Source organism: Eriocheir sinensis, chromosome 25 (assembly GCF_024679095.1).
Source record: "Eriocheir sinensis breed Jianghai 21 chromosome 25, ASM2467909v1, whole genome shotgun sequence".
Classification (NCBI taxonomy): Eukaryota; Metazoa; Arthropoda; class Malacostraca; order Decapoda; family Varunidae; genus Eriocheir; species Eriocheir sinensis.
The window spans coordinates 7714064-7735531 of NC_066533.1; the positions used below are offsets into that span (position 1 = coordinate 7714064).

Genomic DNA, 21468 nt, shown 5'->3' on the forward strand with positions numbered 1-21468 from the left:
AACAGGGTGAACTAAAAAAAACCCTACATAAACACTAGAAACCAACACCACTAATAAACGCTCCCACCCTTGCTCCTAAAACTAAAAACAAAAGAAAATCGAAGCCGTGAACGAACCAAACAAAATAGGGAGAACATACAAGCAGGCTGGTAATAACACGCTCACTGAGGAGGGACCGGCAAGGCGAAGCGAGGCGAGACGACCTTAATGAGATAATAATTACCTGAGATCACTAGAGCCAGGTGCATTCACGTGGATTTGAGGCTACAGAGGGCCAAAAGAGGAACGTAGAGACGGGAAAGAAGAGAGGGAGACATGAGCAGACGGGAGGATAGTGCGGAAGTAGTCAAGCAAAGGTATTTGTTGAAATTATCAACACCGTGGCTAAGATCTGGAGGTGAACGGAGGATAGAGACAGGCTGCTGGCGGCTTGATCTCGCTCTTCTTGCTAAGACGTATTTATTTTCAACGACAGGAACTTGTACAGACAAAACCCGAGAAAGGCAAATATATACCTGTCTCAGTTCAACTAAGAATACAAAACATGATTTACAGAAACTAAATGAAATTAATTATAATAAAGGAAAATAATGGATTCAGTAATTTCAGCTTAAACTGCTGGATTTATAAAAAATATGTGGAGGAGTAATTAAAGAAACTGTACTTTACATGGGAAACTTAAATAACTTCTTCACTAACTTCAACAGTATAAGTTTTTTGGCGGATCAAGAGACGAGCGAAGATACAGTAAAGGACAGAATGAGATTTGAAGAGAAGAAAGGAAGGTACAGAAATTGGAAGGGAGACATTAAAAGAAGGAAGGGAGCTACAGAAGAGAGAAGGGTGATATGAAGAGAAGGAAAGAAAGTACAGAAGGGGAGAAGGAAAGAGATTAGGTGTTAGACGGGCCAACAGAGGAACGAGGAAGAGAACAAGAAAAGAGAGTGAGACATGAAAAAAAGGAAATTAGGAACAGAATGGGTGAAGGAATGCTATTAGGAAGAGTGAGAGAGGAAGAGAGAGAAAAGAGTGAGACGTAGAGAAAGTAGGAAAGTAGAGAAGTGGTCAATGAAAGATATCGGATGTTAGACAGTGTTAGGCAGAGGCAAAATGAAAGAGCAAAGAACAAAGGAAGGAAGGAAAGAGAATTATATCGCAAATACAAAGAGTAGGTAGGAGTGACCCATGAAGAGAGGGCAGGAAAGTACAGAAGGGGTGAATGAAAGTAATTAGGAGTTAGGCAGTGTTAGACAGAGACTTAAAATGAAGGAGCAAAGAACATAATGGAGAAAGGAAAGACATATACATTGCAAATACAGAGAGTAAGTTCGAGTGACAAGAGATGGAGAAAGTAAGAGAGAAAAGCTTAAAACGTAAACTGGAGGAATATAGGAAGATGAAAAATGAAGAGAAATACTAGAAAGGAAAAAAAAACAGAGGAAAAAAAAATGCAAGAGAAACACAACGTATAAATAAAGACTTTTACTTGAGCCAGGAAAGAGAGAGAAAAAAACTAAAGTAATATAAAATAAAATATAAATGAAAAGTATAAATTAAAAATGGAAGTAAAATAATTAAAAAAAATGAAAAGATAATACAGTAAAAAATAAAAGAAGAGGAAGAAGGAATACTATTGGTTGAAAAGAAATACATTTGTACCTATAGTGAAAATAATGAAACTAAAAAGAGAGAAGAATAAAAATATACAAATACGTACAAATGAAAGAAAAACGGCGAGGTAAAACAAAGAGGAAGTAGGCTTTATAATGGATGAAAAGAATTGCATTTGTAAGTAGACAGTTTAAGCGAAAAATAAGAAACTGAAAGAAAAAAGAAAAAAAAAGCAAAAGCAAAACTGTAAACAACAACAGCAATACAGCAAGAAGTGAAACAGAGGAAAGGATGAAAATAAACACATTGGTACCTAGAGACAGATTAAGCGAAAAACATATAAAACTAAAGAAAAAGAACAGAAAATACATAAATGAATAATAAGTACAAGTGAAAAGAAAATAAGTTAAGTGACGAAAACAGATTTATAGAGGATGAAAAGGGATACGTTTATACCAAGAGGAATGAGGCTAAAAATAGGACACGAAAGAAAAAGAATAAAAAAAATCCATGGCAGCAAAGAGGGGGACGGTCAAGGGTGTAAATATGAGAAAGGGGTCAGGAGTGAATGAAAAAGTTATAGACTGCCAAGGTGAGACTGAAAAACACAAAACGGTATTACTCGGAAAGACCTTGAAAAATGTATGAACTGAAGTTTGCAGAAAAGAAAAAAACTCGAAAAATAAAAAGATGAAAGAAGACAGATAGAACAAAAGGGAATTCAATGATTACGAAGGAAAAAGAGAGAAAGAAAAAAATAAACAGGATATATGACAAGGAAAAAGGAACCAGAGAACAAAAAAAGTAACTAAAATGAGAAGGAAGGAAAACAAGAAGCAGATAAATAATAAAAGAAGACAGAGAGAAGAAAAGGAAATTTAATGATTACGAAGGAAAAAGAGAGAAAGAAAAAATAAACCAGATATATGTCAAGGGAAAAAAGGAACCAGAGAACTTAAAAAAAACTAAAAAAACTAAAATGAGAAGGAAAAAAACAAAAAGCAGATAAATAAAATCAGAAAAATAGTAATAATATTAAAAGATTACTTTAAAAATACTTGAAAGATTAAAGCAAAAGAGAAAAACAGATAAGAAAAAAAAGAAAGTGAGAAGGAAGAGAAAAAAAAAAACATGGAGGCATAGAGCAAAAAAACACAAAAAAACACCAGGATCAAAGCAAAACGAAAAAGGGGGAGAAGGAAAAAAATGGAACAGGGGAAAAAATAGAAAACTCGAAATCATACAATCTAACTTTTAACCTTTTCCCTTCTATTTCAATTTCTACCAGTCTGCCTTCCAATACCCTCCATTTTCCTTGAGGCTACAACTTGCTACGGAGCTGAACGGAGCCTCGAACACCCGACCTTTTGCTACTTAGAACCTTCCTCTCTGGGCGTGTTAGAGAGGGCGATTCTGACCATTACGTTTTCAAGCGGCGAGGAAATCATATGAAGCACGTGGGGTCAGGTCAGGAAAGGAGGTCAGGAGTGTTATTTGAGGTCAGGTCGATGTGAAGTAAGGAGGAGGAGGAGGAGGAGGAGGACAAGGAGGAGGAGGACAAGGAGGAGGAAGAGGAGGATATAACTGTGGTCTTCCTCTTTTTCTTCTTTCCTCTCAAGTACATGTGCATTATTATTCTTCCTATGTCCTCTTTATCCTATCTCATGACGTGTCTATAGCTATCATCACTCTTTTTTTGCATCTTCTTTGATACCTTTCCCATCTTCACTGTGCCTCTACTTCATTCGTTTCTTGTCTTTCCAGCTCTCGTTTCCACACGCAATCTCTTTACTATGCTTTCTTTAGTTGTATTTTTTTTCTCCCATCGTAACTTGACCTCTAATTCGTTAACTTCTTATCGTATGAACTCTTCTTCCCACCCACAATCGCTTTAATATTCTTTCTTTAGCTGCGTCCATCTTCTCCGCTTGTGTTTTCTTTACTCCAAAAGTTCATACGTCGTCACTGCATCCGGTAACACAAGATTCATAAAAAGGGATATAAGAAAAATAATATAGTGAACAAAGTATAAATAACTTAACCTTGATAAATGCGAGCCATACCAGTCTACCTGTGTGTACTTGCAAAACAACCAAGTACCAAATGACTTATCAGACAAATGAAAACCCCGAAGAAATTTTAAAACAACCGAGAAAATCGAGTAAAAGTATCACAGTGTTCATCTATACGCGACCTTAACCAATCTACCTGTGTATGGCGATATAATAAGGATCTAACAGCACATGATCGAACAATTATAAAACAAATGCAACTCCCAAAGAAATCATAAAACGGAGACAATCGTAAATAAGACTCAGAACATCCACCTACACGCGACCCAAACCAATCAGCGTGCGAGTGTATTAATAAAGGGATTCAATAGCATATGATTGACGCGCAGACCGACCACTCAGGTGAGTCAAACACCTGCCCGGCCCCTCTCTAATTAGCAGGCTTCTCACCTCTCAGGCCTGGAGTCCCCTCGTCGGGCCGCTAATTAGACGGGGCTCAGGTAACACGCTTGGCCATCACGCGCACCTGCATCCTATTTTGTATTCATTTGTACAGGAGGCTCCTCGCTCCGTACCTGTGTCGCTTTGATTGGACGATGATTCCTGGAGCCTACTTCCCTGGCTGTCTGTACGTCGGTGTCTGTCTGTCTATCCATCGGTTTATCTGTTTGTATGTATGTCTCTTTCTGACTGCGTGTGTTTGCCTCTCTGTATCCGTCTGTCTGTTTTCTATGTCTGCCTGTTTATCTGTCTGTCTCTGTATGCTTGCTGCCTATCCATCTATTTGCTTGTCTGTCTATCTCCTTATATATGTCTGTCTCTCTCTTTTTCTGCTTTTCTGTCTGTCTGCTTGTATTTGTCTGCCTTTTCGTCTCTCTCTCTCTCTCTCTCTCTCTCTCTCTCTCTCTCTCTCTCTCTCTCTCTCTCTCTCTCGGCCATCACGGTCCCTCAGATCACTCTCGCTCCGCCTCATATTGACCAATTTTCTTCGTCATTCGTCCAATTTCGACTGACTGCGAGCATTTGGGGGCGAAACGAGGCGGCAAATCTTCCGAAGACACCTCATGAGCGAGAAGAGGAAGAAGAGGAGGAGGAACAGGAGGACGAGGAGGAGGAGGAGGAGGAGGAGGAAGAAAGAACGTGGGCTACAATAAATTTTTAACCCCTCAGGATACTTTGTAGTCTAAAATTATTCAGCCCGAGGAATTTATTATTTTTATTTCTTTATCCTTTTTTTTTTTTACTTTTGGTTTTTGTTGTGATTCGGTTCTCTTATATTCTTGGTCTTGGTCTCGGTTTCTGTTTCGGTCTTATTATTCATAATAAAAAATAATCCTGTTGGTGAAATATTAATGTTAAGTGTGTGCGTGTACGTGTGTGTGTGTGTGTGTGTGTGTGTGTGTGTGTGTGTGTGTGTGTGTGTGTGTGTCAAGATTTGTGTACGAAACTGTGTGTAGGAAAGTGTGTGAGTACGAGATGTTTTGTATACCAAAGATATTGTGTAAATAATGGCGGAGGAGGAGGAGGAGGAGGAGGAGGAGGAAGAGGAGGAGGAAGGTTTGAGTGGGTTGAAGAGGATAAAAAAAAAATGAGAGGACGAAGGAGAGAGAGAGAGAGAGAGAGAGAGAGAGAGAGAGAGAGAGAGAGAGAGAGAGAGAGAGAGAGAGAGAGAGAGAGAGAGAGAGAGAGAGAGAGAGAGAGAGAGAGAGAGAGAGAGAGAGAGAGAGAGAGAGAGAGAGAGAGAGAGAGAGAGAGAGAGAGAGAGAGAGAGAGAGAGAGAGAGAGAGAGAGAGAGAGAGAGAGAGACGGGAGGAAAAGTGAAAATAAAGTAAGGAAAGAAATAAGTAAAAAGACGTAAGCAAATGAAAAGTGACGCGAGGAAGATGGAAACTTTAAGAAAAAAAATATATGACGAAAAAAATAAGAAAGTAAAAACGGAGAAAGGAGAAAGTGAAGGACAGATGGAAGCAATGAAAAGGAAAAAAATGAAAGACTGTGATAAAAGTCAGAAGTGGACGAGGAAGATAAAAAAGGAATAATGGAAACAAGAGGAAGACTGTTTTAAGAGGAGGAAGAGAAATATGAGAAGAAGGAAAAAAAGGGCGCGAAGGGAAGGAGAAGAGGATAGTTGATAAATAAAGAGAAAAATGGAGGAGGAAAATAAAAGATGAAAATGGGGAAAAGAAGAAAGATGATGATGATGATGAGGAGGAGGAGGAGGAAAACAGGATGCAAAGAACGGAAAAGGACGAGTCAGATGATACTTGAAAAGATAAATGTAGTAGGGAAAAGTAAGATTCGTATAAAGAAGAGAAGAAGGAAAGGAAGAGGAGGCGGATAAACAAGATAGGAAGGAAAGGTGATGATAATTATGTGAACTGATAAATGGAGAGGTGACCAATAAAGTGGAAGAAATAAGAGAGGAAAAAAATAAGAAAAGGAGAAAACTAGAATATTAGAGTCGACGAAAATACGAATGACTGGGAAATGGAAGAAAAAAAAAGATGGAAATGGAGAAGAAGGAAAAGGGATAAAACTAAAGACTGCATGTGTCAAGAGAATGGAAAAAAAAACATTGTGTGAGGAGAAGGGAATGGCATCGAAAATAAAGAAAAAGAAAAAGGAATGGGAAAAGAAAGAGAGGACACAAAAAGAAGAGAAGAGATAAAAATGTGAATGGAAGGAAAGACGAAAAGGGACAAAGAAAAAGGAAGAGGATAATAAATGAAAAAAATGGAAGGGAAAAGATGTCAGGATAAGGAAAGGGAAGTAAAGAAAGGAAGGAAAAGACGGTGGGAAGAAAGAGCGGAAAAGAATTAGTAGGAAAGAAAAAGAAAGGAGTAGATCGAAGGAGATTAAAGAGAGAGAGAGAGAGAGAGAGAGAGAGAGAGAGAGAGAGAGAGAGAGAGAGAGAGAGAGAGAGAGAGAGAGAGAGAGAGAGAGAGAGAGAGAGAGAGAGAGAGAGAGAGAGAGAGAGAGAGAGAGAGAGAGAGAGAGAGAGAGAGAGAGAGAGAGAGAGAGAGAGAGAGAGAGAGACTTATGGAGGAAGGAGAAAAGGAGGAGGAGGAGGAGGAGACGAAGAGGTCAAAGAGGGGAGAGGAAAAGAGGAGAAGGAAAGAAGGGAGACGGGAGAGAAAGTGAGAATAAGGGGACGAAGAAGATTAACTGGAGGCTGATAATAGAAAAGGAAGAAGAGGAAAAAGAAAAACACAAAAGAGGGAAGGTGAAAAAGATGAAAGTACAGTAAGAGGAAAGGAAATTAAGAGAAGCGAAGATAGGGTTAAAGAGAAGGACCAAATGAGAGAGGAAGTCTGCCAGAGTAAAGGAAAGAGGAAGAGGAGGAGGAGGAGGAGGAAGAAGAGAAAACAGGAAGTAAGAGAGAAAGGGAATGACGGAAGGAGGAAAGAGGAAATTAGAGAAAGAGGAAGAGAGGTTGGCAGAAAAGGAGGAGGACAAACAGAAGCAAGAGGAGAGGGAAAAGGAGGAAGAGGAAAAGAGGAAGAGGAAAAGAGGAAAAGGAAGTGAGACAGGAAGGCATTGGAGATGATTAAAGAGTACGGAAAAATGGAGGAGAGAAAAAGCTAGTAATGGGAAATGAGGAAGAGGAGGAAAGAGAAGCAGAAGGAGGCGAGGGAAGTGAAGAGAGAGACATATTTGGGTAGTAGAAAGGCAAGAAAAAATATATATGAGTTTCATGATTACTTTCTAATTTAATAACACATTTGCATAATATATTCATGCATTAATCAAAGCTGGCGTAGTTATGAGCGGCTAAATTAACTCGCGAAAATCTACATAGTGAAATTTCCTCCTAATCTTTTACCAATTTGCAGCGCGGCGTACCTGAGTAGCCGCCCCGCCGCGTACCTTTAATGACTTCACACACTCGTTAGTTCACCTGAGTAAGAGTAGATTCCTAATTTTTTGGGGCCTGGTTCTGTTTGTTCGTCAGGAAGTTGAAGTTAGTCGTGTGTCAAATATAGTTGGTTGGTCGGTCAGTCAGTTATTCAGTCAGTCAGTCAGTCAATCATACATGTAGTCAGTTAGTTAGTTAGTTAGTTAGTTAGTTAGTTAGTTAGTCAGTCAGTCAGTCAATCATACATGTAGTCAGTTAGTTAGTAAGTTAGTTAGTTAGTTAGTTAGTTAGTTAGTTAGTTAGTTAGTTAGTTAGTTAGTTAGTCAGTCAGTCAGTCAATTGGTCAGTCAGTTAATTATTCAGTCAGTCAGCAAGTCCGTCAGTCGGCAGTCTGTTTGATGCATCTTTTGGTTTCTTTTTCTTTGTTCGCTTGTCTGTCTGTCATCGTCTTTCTTTTATGTATCTTTGCATTATTTTTCAAGTTTCTCTCTCTCTCTCTGTTCGAAAGGTCAAACAAGCACTCTGCAGATACTTTTTTGCGTCATGTTGGGGGGAGAGAGAGAGAGAGAGAGAGAGAGAGAGAGAGAGAGAGAGAGAGAGAGAGAGAGAGAGAGAGAGAGAGAGAGAGAGAGAGAGAGAGAGAGAGAGAGAGAGAGAGAGAGAGAGAGAGAGAGAGAGAGAGAGAGAGAGAGAGAGAGAGAGAGAGAGAGAGAGAGAGAGAGAGAGAGAGAGAGAGAGAGAGAGAGAGAGAGAGAGAGAGAGAGAGAGAAAAACTTTGCAGACACAAAAATCAAGAAAGGAGTAAAGAAAAACAGAAAAGAAGAAAGAAACCACAAACTATAAGAAAAAAGAAACCGTCCTAAAAACTCACCCTATAATAAAGAAAACCACAAAAATAGACGCTGTTTTACATTTCCACACGAGAGGGAACATTTAATTTCCGCAGCCAAACACAAACACAGCGACACAACCATCGTATCTCACCTCCATAAAGTAGATTACACGACAAAACTCCCTGTTCAATTATCAGCAAATAACTCCTTTTTTTTTTCATTAATATGCGAGCGAACAAATATAATAACGTTTTCCAAGCTTATCATTACGACAAAAAGACAAACGGATTAATCGATGATGGCGGTGAATGACGTTTCCCATTTACCTTCGCACCGTTCCATATATTAAGGCTCACTGGAGGGTCACGCTGGTATGCATACGAACGAATTTTCAGTCTCATTCCCCATTACCGAGCCTGACAATGGACTGCTAATGGCTATACATAATTATAATAAGCACGGATGGACGGGGCAGGTGTTAATAACCTTCCTTGTGCTACGCCCGATGCAGCTGTTTTCTGGTATTACTCTCTGTGTTGATGTAGTTTTGAGGCCCGAAGCAATGCAGGAGGAGAGTGATGATGAGGATGATGGTGATGATGATAATGATGATGGTGATGATGACGATGATGATGAGGATGATGGTGATGATGATAATGATGATGATGATGACGATGATGATGAGGATGATGAGGATGAGGAGGAGAAAAGTATTGTAGTCGTAAATAATAATAATAATAATAATAATGATAATGATAATGATAATGATAATAATAATAATAATAATAATAATAATAATAATAATAATAATAATAATAATAATAATAATAAAACGAAAACAACTAACAAATAAAAAAAAAAAAAAACGTGAAGAAGAAGAGCAAGAGGAACAAGAACAAGAGCAACAAGCAGTATAAGAACAACAACAACAACAACAACAACAACACAAATGAAGAGATACGGGCGCAAAGTGAGATATGAAGATAGCGACGATAACAAATAATTATATATTAATCAGAAGAAAAAAAAAAAAAATTACCAGCAACACTCACAATAGTAAAAGTTCTACACAAGCCTCAGCGAAAACATGAATAAGAATAACGAAATCTGCAGCAAAGTTTATGACCAAGAAAGTAGTGTGTTTACGTTGCCTCTGCCTCCTTCCTTGCTTAATCTTTCCTTATCTTTCTCTTAATGTGCGCCAAAACTCCACTAAAACCTTCAACTAACCCCCTGCCCCCGTACAAGCGCAAGAGAACTGACAAAAGATACGGGGAAGGAAAAAAAAGAGGCATAATGGAGATAACGTGGGAAAGACAGTAAAATGACAGGAAGAGAAAGAGAAAGGAGAGATACAAAGACATGAAGAGAATAGAGGTAAAAAGGAGGGAGAAAAGGAGGGAATTAGGGAGAAGAAAGGGAAAAAAAAGAGATAACAATAGGAAGACAAACCAGGAAGAAAGAAGGAAAAAGACAAAGAAAGGAGAGACAGAGAAAGTAGAAAGACAGCAAGAGAGTAAAAGGGGAAGAGGAAAACAGGAAACAAAGAGGGAGGCTGAAGAGAGAAAACAACAAGGAGGTTAAGTAAACAAAGAGAGATACAGAGATGAAGATGAGAGAGAGAGAGAGAGAGAGAGAGAGAGAGAGAGAGAGAGAGAGAGAGAGAGAGAGAGAGAGAGAGAGAGAGAGAGAATAAGGAAGAGGTCGGGAGGATAATGCACTTAGAACAACAGAAAATAAACATGAGAGGATCCGCCAGCTGGGATTGCCAACGCTTGCCTCTTTCATCCTCTTCCACTTCCTCTTGTGTTCCTCTTACTCTTTCGTGTCCAGTTCCCTTGCGGGGGTAAAATAAATGCGTTCCGGTCTAAAAATAAAGCATAGGTCGGAAAAGGTATATGTGCATTTTATTTTAGCTTGTTTTAATTTTTCCTTTTAAGTATGCGTTTATAGTTCCTCTGTAAGGGTTAAAAAAAAAAACCCTGGTTCCTCTGTTTTTAAAAAGGTCGAAAAAGTGTACCTTTCCCTTTTTGTTACCTTTTATGATGGTGTTGTTTGTTCTATTTATTTGTATCCAGTTCCGTTGAAACGATAAAATAAATATAAATAAAGGAAAAGTGGGATTCCGTGTACTGAAAGGTTAAAAAAGGTGTATTTATATTTTACCTAACTGCTTTTATTTTCTCTATTACTTTTTTACGTGTATAGTTCCGTTGAAAGACTAAGAGAAAAACGTGTCCCTGTGTATTAAAAGGCAAATAAAAGGTGCATCGTTTCTTTTTTGTTAGCTTCTGGGACGGTATTATTTTTTCCGTTACTTTTCTCGTATTTAGTTCCGTTGATATGCTAGAAAAAAAAAGTAAAAATGCGTTGCGATGTTTTAAAGGAATTGAAAAAACTGTTTATGTATTTTGTCTTGTTAGATTCTACGATGGTCTCAGTTTTTCTAAATTTTTTGTATTAGTTAGTTCCGCTGAAGGCTGAAAAGCGTTTCTGCGTATAATGGACCGGAAAAAAGGTGTCCATTATCTTGTTAGCCTCTACGAATATTATGATTTACTGGCCGGCCCCCCCCCCCCCTCTCTCTCTCTCTCTCTCTCTCTCTCCCCCCCCCTAACATCAATCATCACACACACACACACACACACACAGACACACATACACACACGTTCTCTCCAGCATCAATTATCCCTCCTTACCCCTCTCTCTCCTAATATTAATAACGGCCACAAATCACTCACAAACGACAAGGCGGGCGACCACGTGTTTGCCTAACGATTTAATAAGGTGATTAAGGCTCTAATTGATTCACTGTTTAATATTCCCTCTTTACCTCCTCGACTTACAGACTCAGGAGATCTTTAATTACCTACCGCGAGAGAGAGAGAGAGAGAGAGAGAGAGAGAGAGAGAGAGAGAGAGAGAGAGAGAGAGAGAGAGAGAGAGAGAGAGAGAGAGAGAGAGAGAGAGAGAGAGAGAGTATTAGGCCTATCTAAACTGAATACAAACAGAGGCGGCGAGGAAGCGCACTACACTCTGGCTTCTGATCGTCACATTAAAAAAAGAAACAATCGGAGGTTATGTCTACGTCCAACAGATGACGTGAGCGTGGTTCCAATGCGGCGTGAGAGGAAGAGGATGCTAAAAGTACACAAGGGAAGCATTAAAAAGCCTGAACCCGTATTCTGAGACACTTTCTGCTCTCAAAACAACTAGCTCCAAAGGCCACAAAGGAGACTGGTCGGGTTGTCATGAGTGTTTTTCATTTTCATATTGCAGAGGCCTTGTCAAACCATCACTGCTGTCACTAGACTCATTAAACTACCCATGGAACTACCCCCAATCCTTACCAAAGCCATATCAAATGCAAGGCCAAGAGAATGCTGGCCGTTATCAAATGAGGGAGTGTAAGGGCCGCTTTCACAGTCGTCTGGTACGCACCCTAACCAAAGGCCCTACCATCCTGGTAGCAGCCATTACCATCGCCTGGATCCGCTTTCACAGTCGCTGTTTTCGTGGTATCGGCGACTACCAGCGTGGTGACGATCATGACAACACGAAGGCGCATGATTCGGCAGTGTTGGAATGCCGGAGCGGCGGGAAATGTCAACATTACATCAGCTGAGCGGAGGATTATGAAGGATAAATGTGAAAAAATGAACGTACAAGGAGTAAACGTGAAGAATAAATATAAAAAGTAACTGTGAAGAATAGATATGATGAAAAAATGTGGAGCGTCTCGCTGTAATACATAGGTGAAAATTTATTTCATAAGGGTGACAAGTATTAAAGTTCTATTATTTAGCAGATGTCAGCAAGACAGACTCTTCACCTCTCTCTCTCTCTCTCTCTCTCTATATATATATATATATATATATATATATATATATATATATATATATATATATATATATATATATATATATATATATATATTCATTACATTTATTCATTATTCAAATTTATTTAGCAGACTTCACCTTTATTCTTTATATACCAGGGCGGATTTCGATACGTATGCCCCCTGCATACATATGAGGCTATCAAGAATAATACGAAAGTTTGACCAAGAAGGCATAACAGCTGGATGATGGTGACAGGTATTAAAGTCCTCCCTTCTCCTTTATTGTGTAATTTGCAACAATAAACAGTCAATCAATCAAACTGAAATTCTCAGCAGGACGTTTACTGTCAGCAGGTGAAGTGAGTTCATGTCATTCAAAGTCTTCTAATTGTTTTCTGTGCAACGTGTTGCTGTATTGTGTAATATTTTTTTACATCCATTTAACGAAATATAACCACTTGAGGGCAATAATTTATACTATTAACTAATTAATGTCATTGGTAAGCTCCCTTGGGGAGCCCCGAGGCTACCAGAGCTCCGTTACCAGAGGTTCCAATCTCTGCCCTGGTACTGATGTCTGATGCAAACAAACAGCGCCGCGAAAGACGACTGTGAAAGCGGATTTCTTGTTGGTAGCGACGATCGCCGCTCATTGGTAACGATCAAAACAAACAAAGGTGACTGTGAAAGCGGCCCTGAGTCACGAAATGTTTGAAAATATTGCCTGGGGGACAGATGCTTTACGTAAGATTGTGTTAGTTCGAAGAAGAGACGAGTTAGGTCTGGCGCACAAAAGACGCAGGGGATGTTGTGAAAGGGTGTACACAGGGCAGGGCAGGGTAAGGGCAGAACGGCGAGCAGGGCGTCACAAGACGCAGCCTGCCTTCCTGTGTGATACTGTGGAACGGAGAGCTTAAAGTCTATGCATGGTATTATATATGTACTCTAATAATATATGTGCATCTGACCACAGCATCAATCTAAAGTGCCTGCAGTCTGGGCTGATGGTTTACGGTGAGGTTGCAGACTCTCTACCGTTTAAAAGCGGCACACACTGTTGACGGAGAGGCGAAACTTTGTATCTTCCTGAGTACTACCTGTAATGCTTCCAGGTGACTTTTTCAGCAAGAGAGGCAGCTCAAGGACAATCAACAATAACAGCAACAAAAAGGCCCCGTAAACGCTCCTCCGGCAAAAGAAAAAAAAAGAACAAGGCCAGAAGAAAGAACGAGAGGCCAAAAGAAAGAACGAGAGGCCAGAAGAAAGAACGAGAGGCCAAAAGAAAGAACGAGAGGCCAGAAGAAAGAACGAGAGGCCAGAAGAAAGAACGAGAGGCCAGAAGAAAGAACGAGAGGCCAGAAGAAAGAACGAGAGGCCAGAAGAAAGAACGAGAGGCCAGAAGAAAGAACGAGAGGCCAGAAGAAAGAACGTGAGGTCAGAAGAAAGAACGAGAGGCCAAAAGAAAGAACGAGAGGCCAGAAGAAAGAACGAGAGGCCAGAAGAATGAACGAGAGGTCAGAAGAAAGAACGAGAGGCCAGAAGAAAGAACGAGAGGCCAAAAGAAAGAACGAGAGGCCAGAAGAATGAACGAGAGGCCAGAAGAATGAACGAGAGGCCAGAAGGAAGAACGAGAGGCCAGAAGAATGAACGAGAGGCCAGAAGAAAGAACGAGAGGCCAGAAGAAAGAACGAGAGGCCAGAAGAATGAACGAGAGGCCAGAAGAAAGAACGAGAGATCAGAAGAATGAACGAGAGGCCAGAAGAAAGAACGAGAGGCCAGAAGAATGAACGAGAGGCCAGAAGGAAGAACGAGAGGCCAGAAGAATGAACGAGAGGCCAGAAGAATGAACGAGAGGCCAGAAGAATGAACGAGAGGCCAGAAGAATGAACGAGATGCCAGAAGAATGAACGAGAGGCCAGAAGAAAGAACGAGATGCCAGAAGAATGAACGAGAGGCCAGAAGAATGAACGAGAGGCCAGAAGAAAGGACGAGAGGCCAGAAGAATGAACGAGAGGCCAGAAGAATGAACGAGAGGCCAGAAGAATGAACGAGAGGCCAGAAGAATGAACGAGAGGCCAGAAGAAAGAACGAGAGGCCAGAAGAATGAACGAGAGGCCAGAAGAATGAACGAGAGGCCAGAAGAATGAACGAGAGGCCAAAAGAAAGAACGAGAGGTCAGAAGAATGAACGAGAGGTCAGAAGAAAGAACGAGAGGCCAGAAGAAAGAACGAGAGGCCAGAAGAAAGAACGAGAGGCCAGAAGAAAGAACGAGAGGCCAGAAGAATGAACGAGAGGCCAGAAGAAAGAACGAGAGGCCAGAAGAAAGAACGAGAGGCCAGAAGAAAGAACGAGAGGCCAGAAGAAAGAACGAGAGGCCAGAAGAAAGAACGAGAGGCCAGAAGAAAGAACGAGAGGCCAAAAGAAAGAACGAGAGGCCAGAAGAAAGAACTAGAGGCCAGAAGAAAGAACTAGAGGCCAGAAGAAAGAACGAGAGGCCAAAAGAAAGAACGAGAGGCCAGAAGAAAGAACGAGAGGCCAGAAGAAAGAACGAGAGGCCAGAAGAAAGAACGAGAGGCCAGAAGAAAGAACGAGAGGCCAGAAGAAAGAACGAGAGGCCAGAAGAATGAACGAGAGGCCAAAAGAAAGAACGAGAGGCCAAAAGAAAGAACGAGAGGCCAGAAGAAAGAACGAGAGGCCAGAAGAATGAACGAGAGGCCAGAAGAATGAACGAGAGGCCAGAAGAAAGAACGAGAGGCCAGAAGAAAGAACGAGAGGCCAGAAGAATGAACGAGAGGCCAGAAGAAAGAACGAGAGGCCAGAAGAATGAACGAGAGGCCAAAAGAAAGAACGAGAGGCCAGAAGAATGAACGAGAGGCCAGAAGAATGAACGAGAGGCCAGAAGAATGAACGAGACGCCAGAAAAATGAACGAGAGGCCAGAAGAAAGAACGAATGAACGAGAGGCCAGAAGAAAGAACGAGAGGCCAGAAGAAAGAACGAGAGGCCAGAAGAAAGAACGAGAGGCCAGAAGAATGAACGAGACGCCAGAAGAATGAACGAGATGCCAGAAGAATGAACGAGATGCCAGAAGAATGAACGAGATGCCAGAAGAATGAACGAGAGGACAGAAAAAATGATCCCTCCCCCACTTGTCTGTTTTCCTGAGCAGCGCCGTGTGTCGAGGCCTCTCCCCTTTTGTCACCCACGACCTACACGAGCAGCTTGTGTGCCTTGCCGTGTCATCCTTGTCGAACAAATCAGCAGTACACCAAAAAGTATAAACCGTCGTGTGTTGCCACTAATTTCCTTGGCTCGGGTAATCTCTGTGTCTTAAGGGTCGCATTGCAAGACATTTCGCCACCAAAGAACACATATTTGACAAGGCTTTCGTAGGAGTTGTGGGCATTTCCAGGAGTAGTTTTATGACCCTGGTGGTAGATTGACCCTTCCTCTGTACCATGAACTTCAAGAAGCACTCATTAGAACCCGACTGACCCCCTCCTTGGCCTTAAGAAATAGATGATGTGAGAAGCGAAACTGTCTTATAATACCAACCTAAAACAACCACACGCCAACAAGCAGCAATCGTTGTGTGGTGTCGCCCGTGTCCCTTTTTCTGAGTGTGGCCCTGGACATAAGAAGGAAAAAACGAAAAGAAAAAAAACTAATGCGTGCACATGAAAAAGTGAGTGTGGATTACTTAAAAATCGCATTAAAGCACATTTACTGAAAGGGATGGAGGAAAACAGACGTGCCATGTCTCACAACGCAATGGAAAACCTAATAAAAGACAAAACGATCATTGTTACTTACCTTTCACGTGCTGCGATGATGCTCTCTGCGGCTGTGGTCATGGCGGTGGTGGCAGGGGTGACGGCGGTGGTAGTGGTGGTAGTATCGCTGTTGTTCGTGGCGGCGGTAGAGATGATGGAGGCGGTCGGAGGGTCATATCAAGGGCTCAGTGGCAGCTCAACCCATCCAATGCTCCCCTTGAGGCGCAACGAGGCAGATCAACGCGACACACTCCCCCGTCAGTGATGCCACCCGCCGACACACCACAACACCACCGCCTCAATCTCGTCAGCGCCTGCACGGAAGATAACGAAGGCTGTGGATAATAGTTCGAAGAGGCACAGCGAGAAATAAGTGTTCGTTTAGCCAGCAGAACTTAAAGGACAACACATGACAGCTTTCTCTAACATAATTCTTTATTCTATATTTCTTTTTACAGTACAGGAGGAAGTTCAAGGGGAAAAAAAATAAAGAGTAATCATTGGGTTTTTTCGTTTGTTCTATATTTTTCCCTCGAGTTGCCTCCTTTACTGTTAAAAAGGTGGTAAAAACAGTAGTAGTAGTAGTAATAGTAGTAGTAGTAGTAGTAGTGATGGTGGTGGTGGTAGTAGTGGTGGTAGTAGCAGTGGTCGTAGTAGTGGTGGTAGTAGTAGTAGTAGTAGTAAAAGAATCTTGTGTACATATAAAAGTCCTCCCTCTACACTTGACCTTTAAAATCGTTCATAAAATGTGACTTTTACGCGAGTATACACGAAGACAGATTTAGAATTCAGGTAAACAGACTCAGCGGAGCGGGAAGGGGAAGAAAAGGTAAAATAAGAAAAATAGCAAAGAAAAACAGAAGACGATGACGAAGAAGAAGAAAACAGAGGAAGAGAAAGAGGAAGAAGAAGAAGAAGCAGAAGCATAATAGTAATAATAATAATAATAATAATAATAATAATAATAAGAGGAAGAAGAAAAAGAAGAGGGAGACGAAGAAGGCGAAGCAGAAGAAGTGGAGCAGGAAGTCGGTCTTACAAGGACCACTCTGGACTCTGGCCCCCGAGACTCACACAGCGTCCCTCGCCCCCACTATCCTCATCCTCACGACCGCCGCCCACGACCCACGACGCACCCATGACGACAGCACACAACATGGAGGAAAATACAGTCGCTAAAAAAACAACTTTCCGTTATTTTTTCATTATTTTCCTTTCCTCCTCCTCCTTTATTTTCTACATTATCCTCTCAACATACAACTTGGAGCCTTAATTTCTATAAAAACACGCGCTGAGCTGCTCATGCACCCACACACGCTTAGAATAGCCCCAGGCGGTCATGGCTCTCACAATATCTTTCTATATTCTCTCCCTCACGCCCACAGCTCACTACCCACGATAGATCCTTGAACACAACAAACACAATGGAACTTTCCCTTACCTGAGCCGCTGATACAACCCCGCAGGCCATGGATAGCTACAGGCAGTCATACGTCACACAACAACCTTCACGATTCTCTCCCTTACGACTCCTACACAAGACCCACGATATCTCTATGGGCACAACAAACGCAATGGAACATCCTCCTACCTAAAAATACGCACTGGGCCGCAGATACACGCCCACACGCCCAGGACAGCCACAGACACATGGTTCACACAGCATCACTATTCTCTCCCTCACGACTTCTCACAACCCACATCTGTCCCATGAATACAACACTGCAGAGCCTTTACTTACCTCACAGCACGCCCCGGGCCGCTAATACACGCTTGCTTGCCAGAGACAGACACAGACAAACACGATAACAGTCACTTCCGTCCTCGCTCAAGTCACCGCGCAAGAGGCCTGGAGGGACGCGAGGCTGAGGGACAGACGCTTCAGGCAATGTCGGTCTTCTCAGTCGCTTCTTCCTCTCGCATTAACTATTTCCGAAGGTCAACAAAGAGATCAATCGTGTTCTCATGAGTGTTTGTTTAGGTTCATGGTACAGAAGAAGGGTTAAACTACTACCAGGGCCATCAAACTACTCCTGAAAATGCCCCAAACTCCTAATAAATCCTTGTCAAATATGTGTGCTTGGGCGCCGAAATGTTAAAAAAATGGCCTTGAAGTTCCGAGCGACTCCTACATGCGCGAACCATCTGCGCGACTCCCTGACTAAAACGATTTCGATGTAAGTAGCTGTCACGAGGCCTCACACGTCTAAAGTACATGCACAAAGAGTGAAGTAACTTTGATCAGGCTTTGTGTTTTGTTAGTCCTGTATGATAAAGGTAAACCAGCTGTGCACAAAAACATCAACAAAAAACAGACAACGAAGATTCGAAACAAGTGAACACACGACTCAGGGTTGGATGCCAGAGTGACGAGAATATGTTCACTGTTGCCATATAAAAAACGGAGGAGAGGAGAGAGAAAGTGGGAAGGAAAATAAGAGAAGAAAACAACGACAAGTGATGGAGGGAAATAATTGAAAACGCAAGGACGATAGAAAGGAAACACTAAAGAGAACGAAATAACTAGCCCCCCCCCCAAAAAAAAAAGAAGTATAAAAGAGATGAATGATGGAGGTAAAAGATATAAAATGTGAAGGAAAGGAAAAAAGAGAAAGGCTGTAGGTGGAAGAGTAAAAGTAAAGAGTCGAGAGAAAACTGAACTGATTAAAACACACATAGAAAGGGACAAAAAAAGAAAAAAAAGAAAGCGAAAAACTGGAAAATGAAGTATGAATAGAATGGAATGAAATAAAGGAAAAAGGAAAGTCGATGAAGAGGAATATATAGAAAAAGAAAGAGATGTAAAATGTAGTCGATAAAAAGTATCAATATGGAAGAAAAAAACGAGGAAACGAAACGAAAGAGGAAAGACATCAAGAAGAGGAACTAAAACAGAAAAAAACATACATAAAAAGAAGAAAGCAAGAAAGCGAAGGAGGGTGAGAGGAAAAAGAAAGAGGAACAACAGGAAGAGGAAGGAGGGTCGAGTAAGAAAAGGGGGAGGGGACGAAAGAAGAATGAAGAAAGGAGGGGAGAGAGAGAAAGAGAAAGGAGGGCAGGGATAATAAAAAAAGAGGGAGAAGGAAACAAGAGAAAATATGGAAAAAGAGAATCTCCGAAGGAGCGAAGGGGGAAGGGAAGAAGGCGAAGAGGGGAGGGAGAGAAACGAAAGGAAGGAATAGCGAAGAAAAATGGAAAGAAAAAAAACATGGAACTGAAGAGAAAGCACGACAACAAGATATGAAGACAAAGGAGAGGAGGAGACGGAGGAAGAAGAGCAAAAAAAGGAGAGAGAGAAAAAGGAGTAGGTCAGAGAGAGAGAGAGAGAGAGAGAGAGAGAGAGAGAGAGAGAGAGAGAGAGAGAGAGAGAGAGAGAGAGAGAGAGAGAGAGAGAGAGAGAGAGAGAGAGAGAGAGAGAGAGAGAGAGAGAGAGAGAGAGAGAGAGAGAGAGAGAGAGAGAGAGAGAGAGAGAGAGAGAGATGAGTGATAGGAGGAACATAAAAAAAATCTTAGCCTTGAATTAGTCGTTGCTTTAAGTTTGTTCTATTCTGTTTGTGAATCAGGTGGATCAGGAGGAGGAGGAGGAGGAGGAGGAGGAGGAGGAGGAAGCAAATGGAGAAGAAGAAGAAAGATGTAGATAATAAAGAAAACGAAATGGAGGACGAGGATGAGAAGGAAAAGGGAAAGGAGGAGACGGATGATTAATGAGAAGAAGAAGAAGAAGAAGAAGAAGAAGAAGAAGAAGAAGAAGAAAGAAAACAAGGACAAACAAGGAGGACAAACAAGGAGGACGAGGACGAAGAGGAAAAAGAAGAAGGGAAATTAATGAAAAAAGAAGGAACTGGAGAAAAGAAAAAAAAACCCATTAGAGAAAAACGAGGAGAAGGAGAACGAGGAGAAGGAAGACTAATAAAAGAAAAGGAAAAGGCGAAACGAAGACCAACAAGGGAGACACATGAGAACGAAGAGAAGGAGGAGGCGAAGCTGTATTAATAAGATCAGGGGAGAGAGGTTTGTGGAGGTCAAAACAAGGATCGAGTCTCACAAACACGGAAAGAAAGAAAAACAAGGAAAAGCGAGAAGGATCGAGGGAAAGGAAAACATGACTTGATCAGAATAAACACACAAACACCAATCCAAAAAAGACGTAAGTGATTTCATGGGTGACGAAAAAAAAGATAGACAATAAAATGAAACTAAAAATATACCAAAAAACTAATATTGACAAATAAGATAACGAGAAAAGATGATTAAATAAAAAAAGAGGAAAAAGACAGATATGCATAAGGAAATGAGATATGTAAGAAAAATGAGATGCAGTATAGATGAAAAAGTAGTGGAGGAAGATAAAGAGCAAAGCATTAAGATTAGATTACGGGAAGATGAGACAGGAAAAAAAAGATGAAAGATGGAATTAATAAAAGAAGAGAAGGGGGGAGGAAATAGAAGTCGATACGATGGAGAGAGAATAAGAGAGAAACTTAAGGGGAAAACGAAGAAATTTATGGAAAGATGAGGAAATTTAAGACGTAATGGAGAGAAAAAAAGGAAAAGAAGAAATTAACGAAAAGAGGAGGAAGTGAGGAGGAGATAGAGTGAGATGTGATAGATAGGGAGAGAAACTTTAAAGGGGAAAGCATATATTTACAGAGGGAAAGTTAGGAAAGAGAAGTTTCCTGCAAAGCGAACCGTGAGAGAGAGAGAGAGAGAGAGAGAGAGAGAGAGAGAGAGAGAGAGAGAGAGAGAGAGAGAGAGAGAGAGAGAGAGAGAGAGTCTACTAATTCAACGCAAGAGACACGAAATGAATGTGTTTGTATGAGTGTGTGTGTGTGTGTGTGTGTGTGTGTGTGTGTGTGTGTGTGTGTGTGTGTGTGTGTGTGTGTGTGTGTGTGTGTGTGTGTGTGTGTGTGTGTGTGTGTGTGTATTTTCGTACTTTAGACACGTGAAACTTAATTACCCGTCAGAAATTGGACAAAGTTTAGCCACTGAAAAACATGAGGAACGGAAGAGAATTAAATTTGTACAGGGGGACCACTACTACTACTAATACAACAACTACTACTACTGCTACTACTACTACTACTACTACTACAACTACTACTACTGCTACTACTACTACAACTACTATTATTTTCTTTCCTCTTTATCTTCTTCTCATACAAAAATAGCACACTAATTCCTTTTTCTTTTCCTGCTTTCACTTTCGTCTCGCGCGTATTTTTACTTTCCTTTCCTATTTCAAAACTTTCCTTCGTTATTGTCTTTCTTTCGCTCCAGTATTTGCTTGTCATTAACGTGCAGCCTTTTATTCTCTCTCTCTCTCTCTCTCTCTCTCTCATTGGTGGTGTTGCATGAAACATAACCTTAATTTTTAGACATTTTTTCACTCAGTTGCATACGTTACTTTTTTTTTCGTTAGTAATTGCATACACACACACACACACACACACACACACACACACACACACACACACACACACACACACACACACACACGTGGTATACCAGTTTTATTATTATTTCTTTATCTGTTTTTTTTTT

At 41.0% G+C, this 21468-nt stretch overlaps 1 protein-coding gene across 3 annotated transcripts in view; it reads right to left on the minus strand.

The window, feature by feature from the left end:
• Positions 1-17811, minus strand: part of LOC127003284 (peroxisomal sarcosine oxidase-like) — a 55278-nt gene extending 37467 nt beyond the window's left edge. The window contains exons 1-2 of one of the 3 annotated variants that reach the window (XM_050869745.1): positions 17669-17811; positions 15968-16241 (exon numbers count right to left, since the gene is read on the minus strand). Coding sequence is in view for 1 of the 3 variants with exons in the window: in XM_050869742.1 (XP_050725699.1) it covers positions 224-248 (25 nt within the window). In the remaining 2 variants the exon portion in view is untranslated. Of the gene's footprint in view, positions 1-223; positions 264-15967; positions 16349-17668 lie in introns of those variants that run through there. The other 2 variants (XM_050869744.1, XM_050869742.1) reach the window with 2 other exon arrangements.
• Between the last annotated feature and the right edge of the window lie 3657 nt (positions 17812-21468).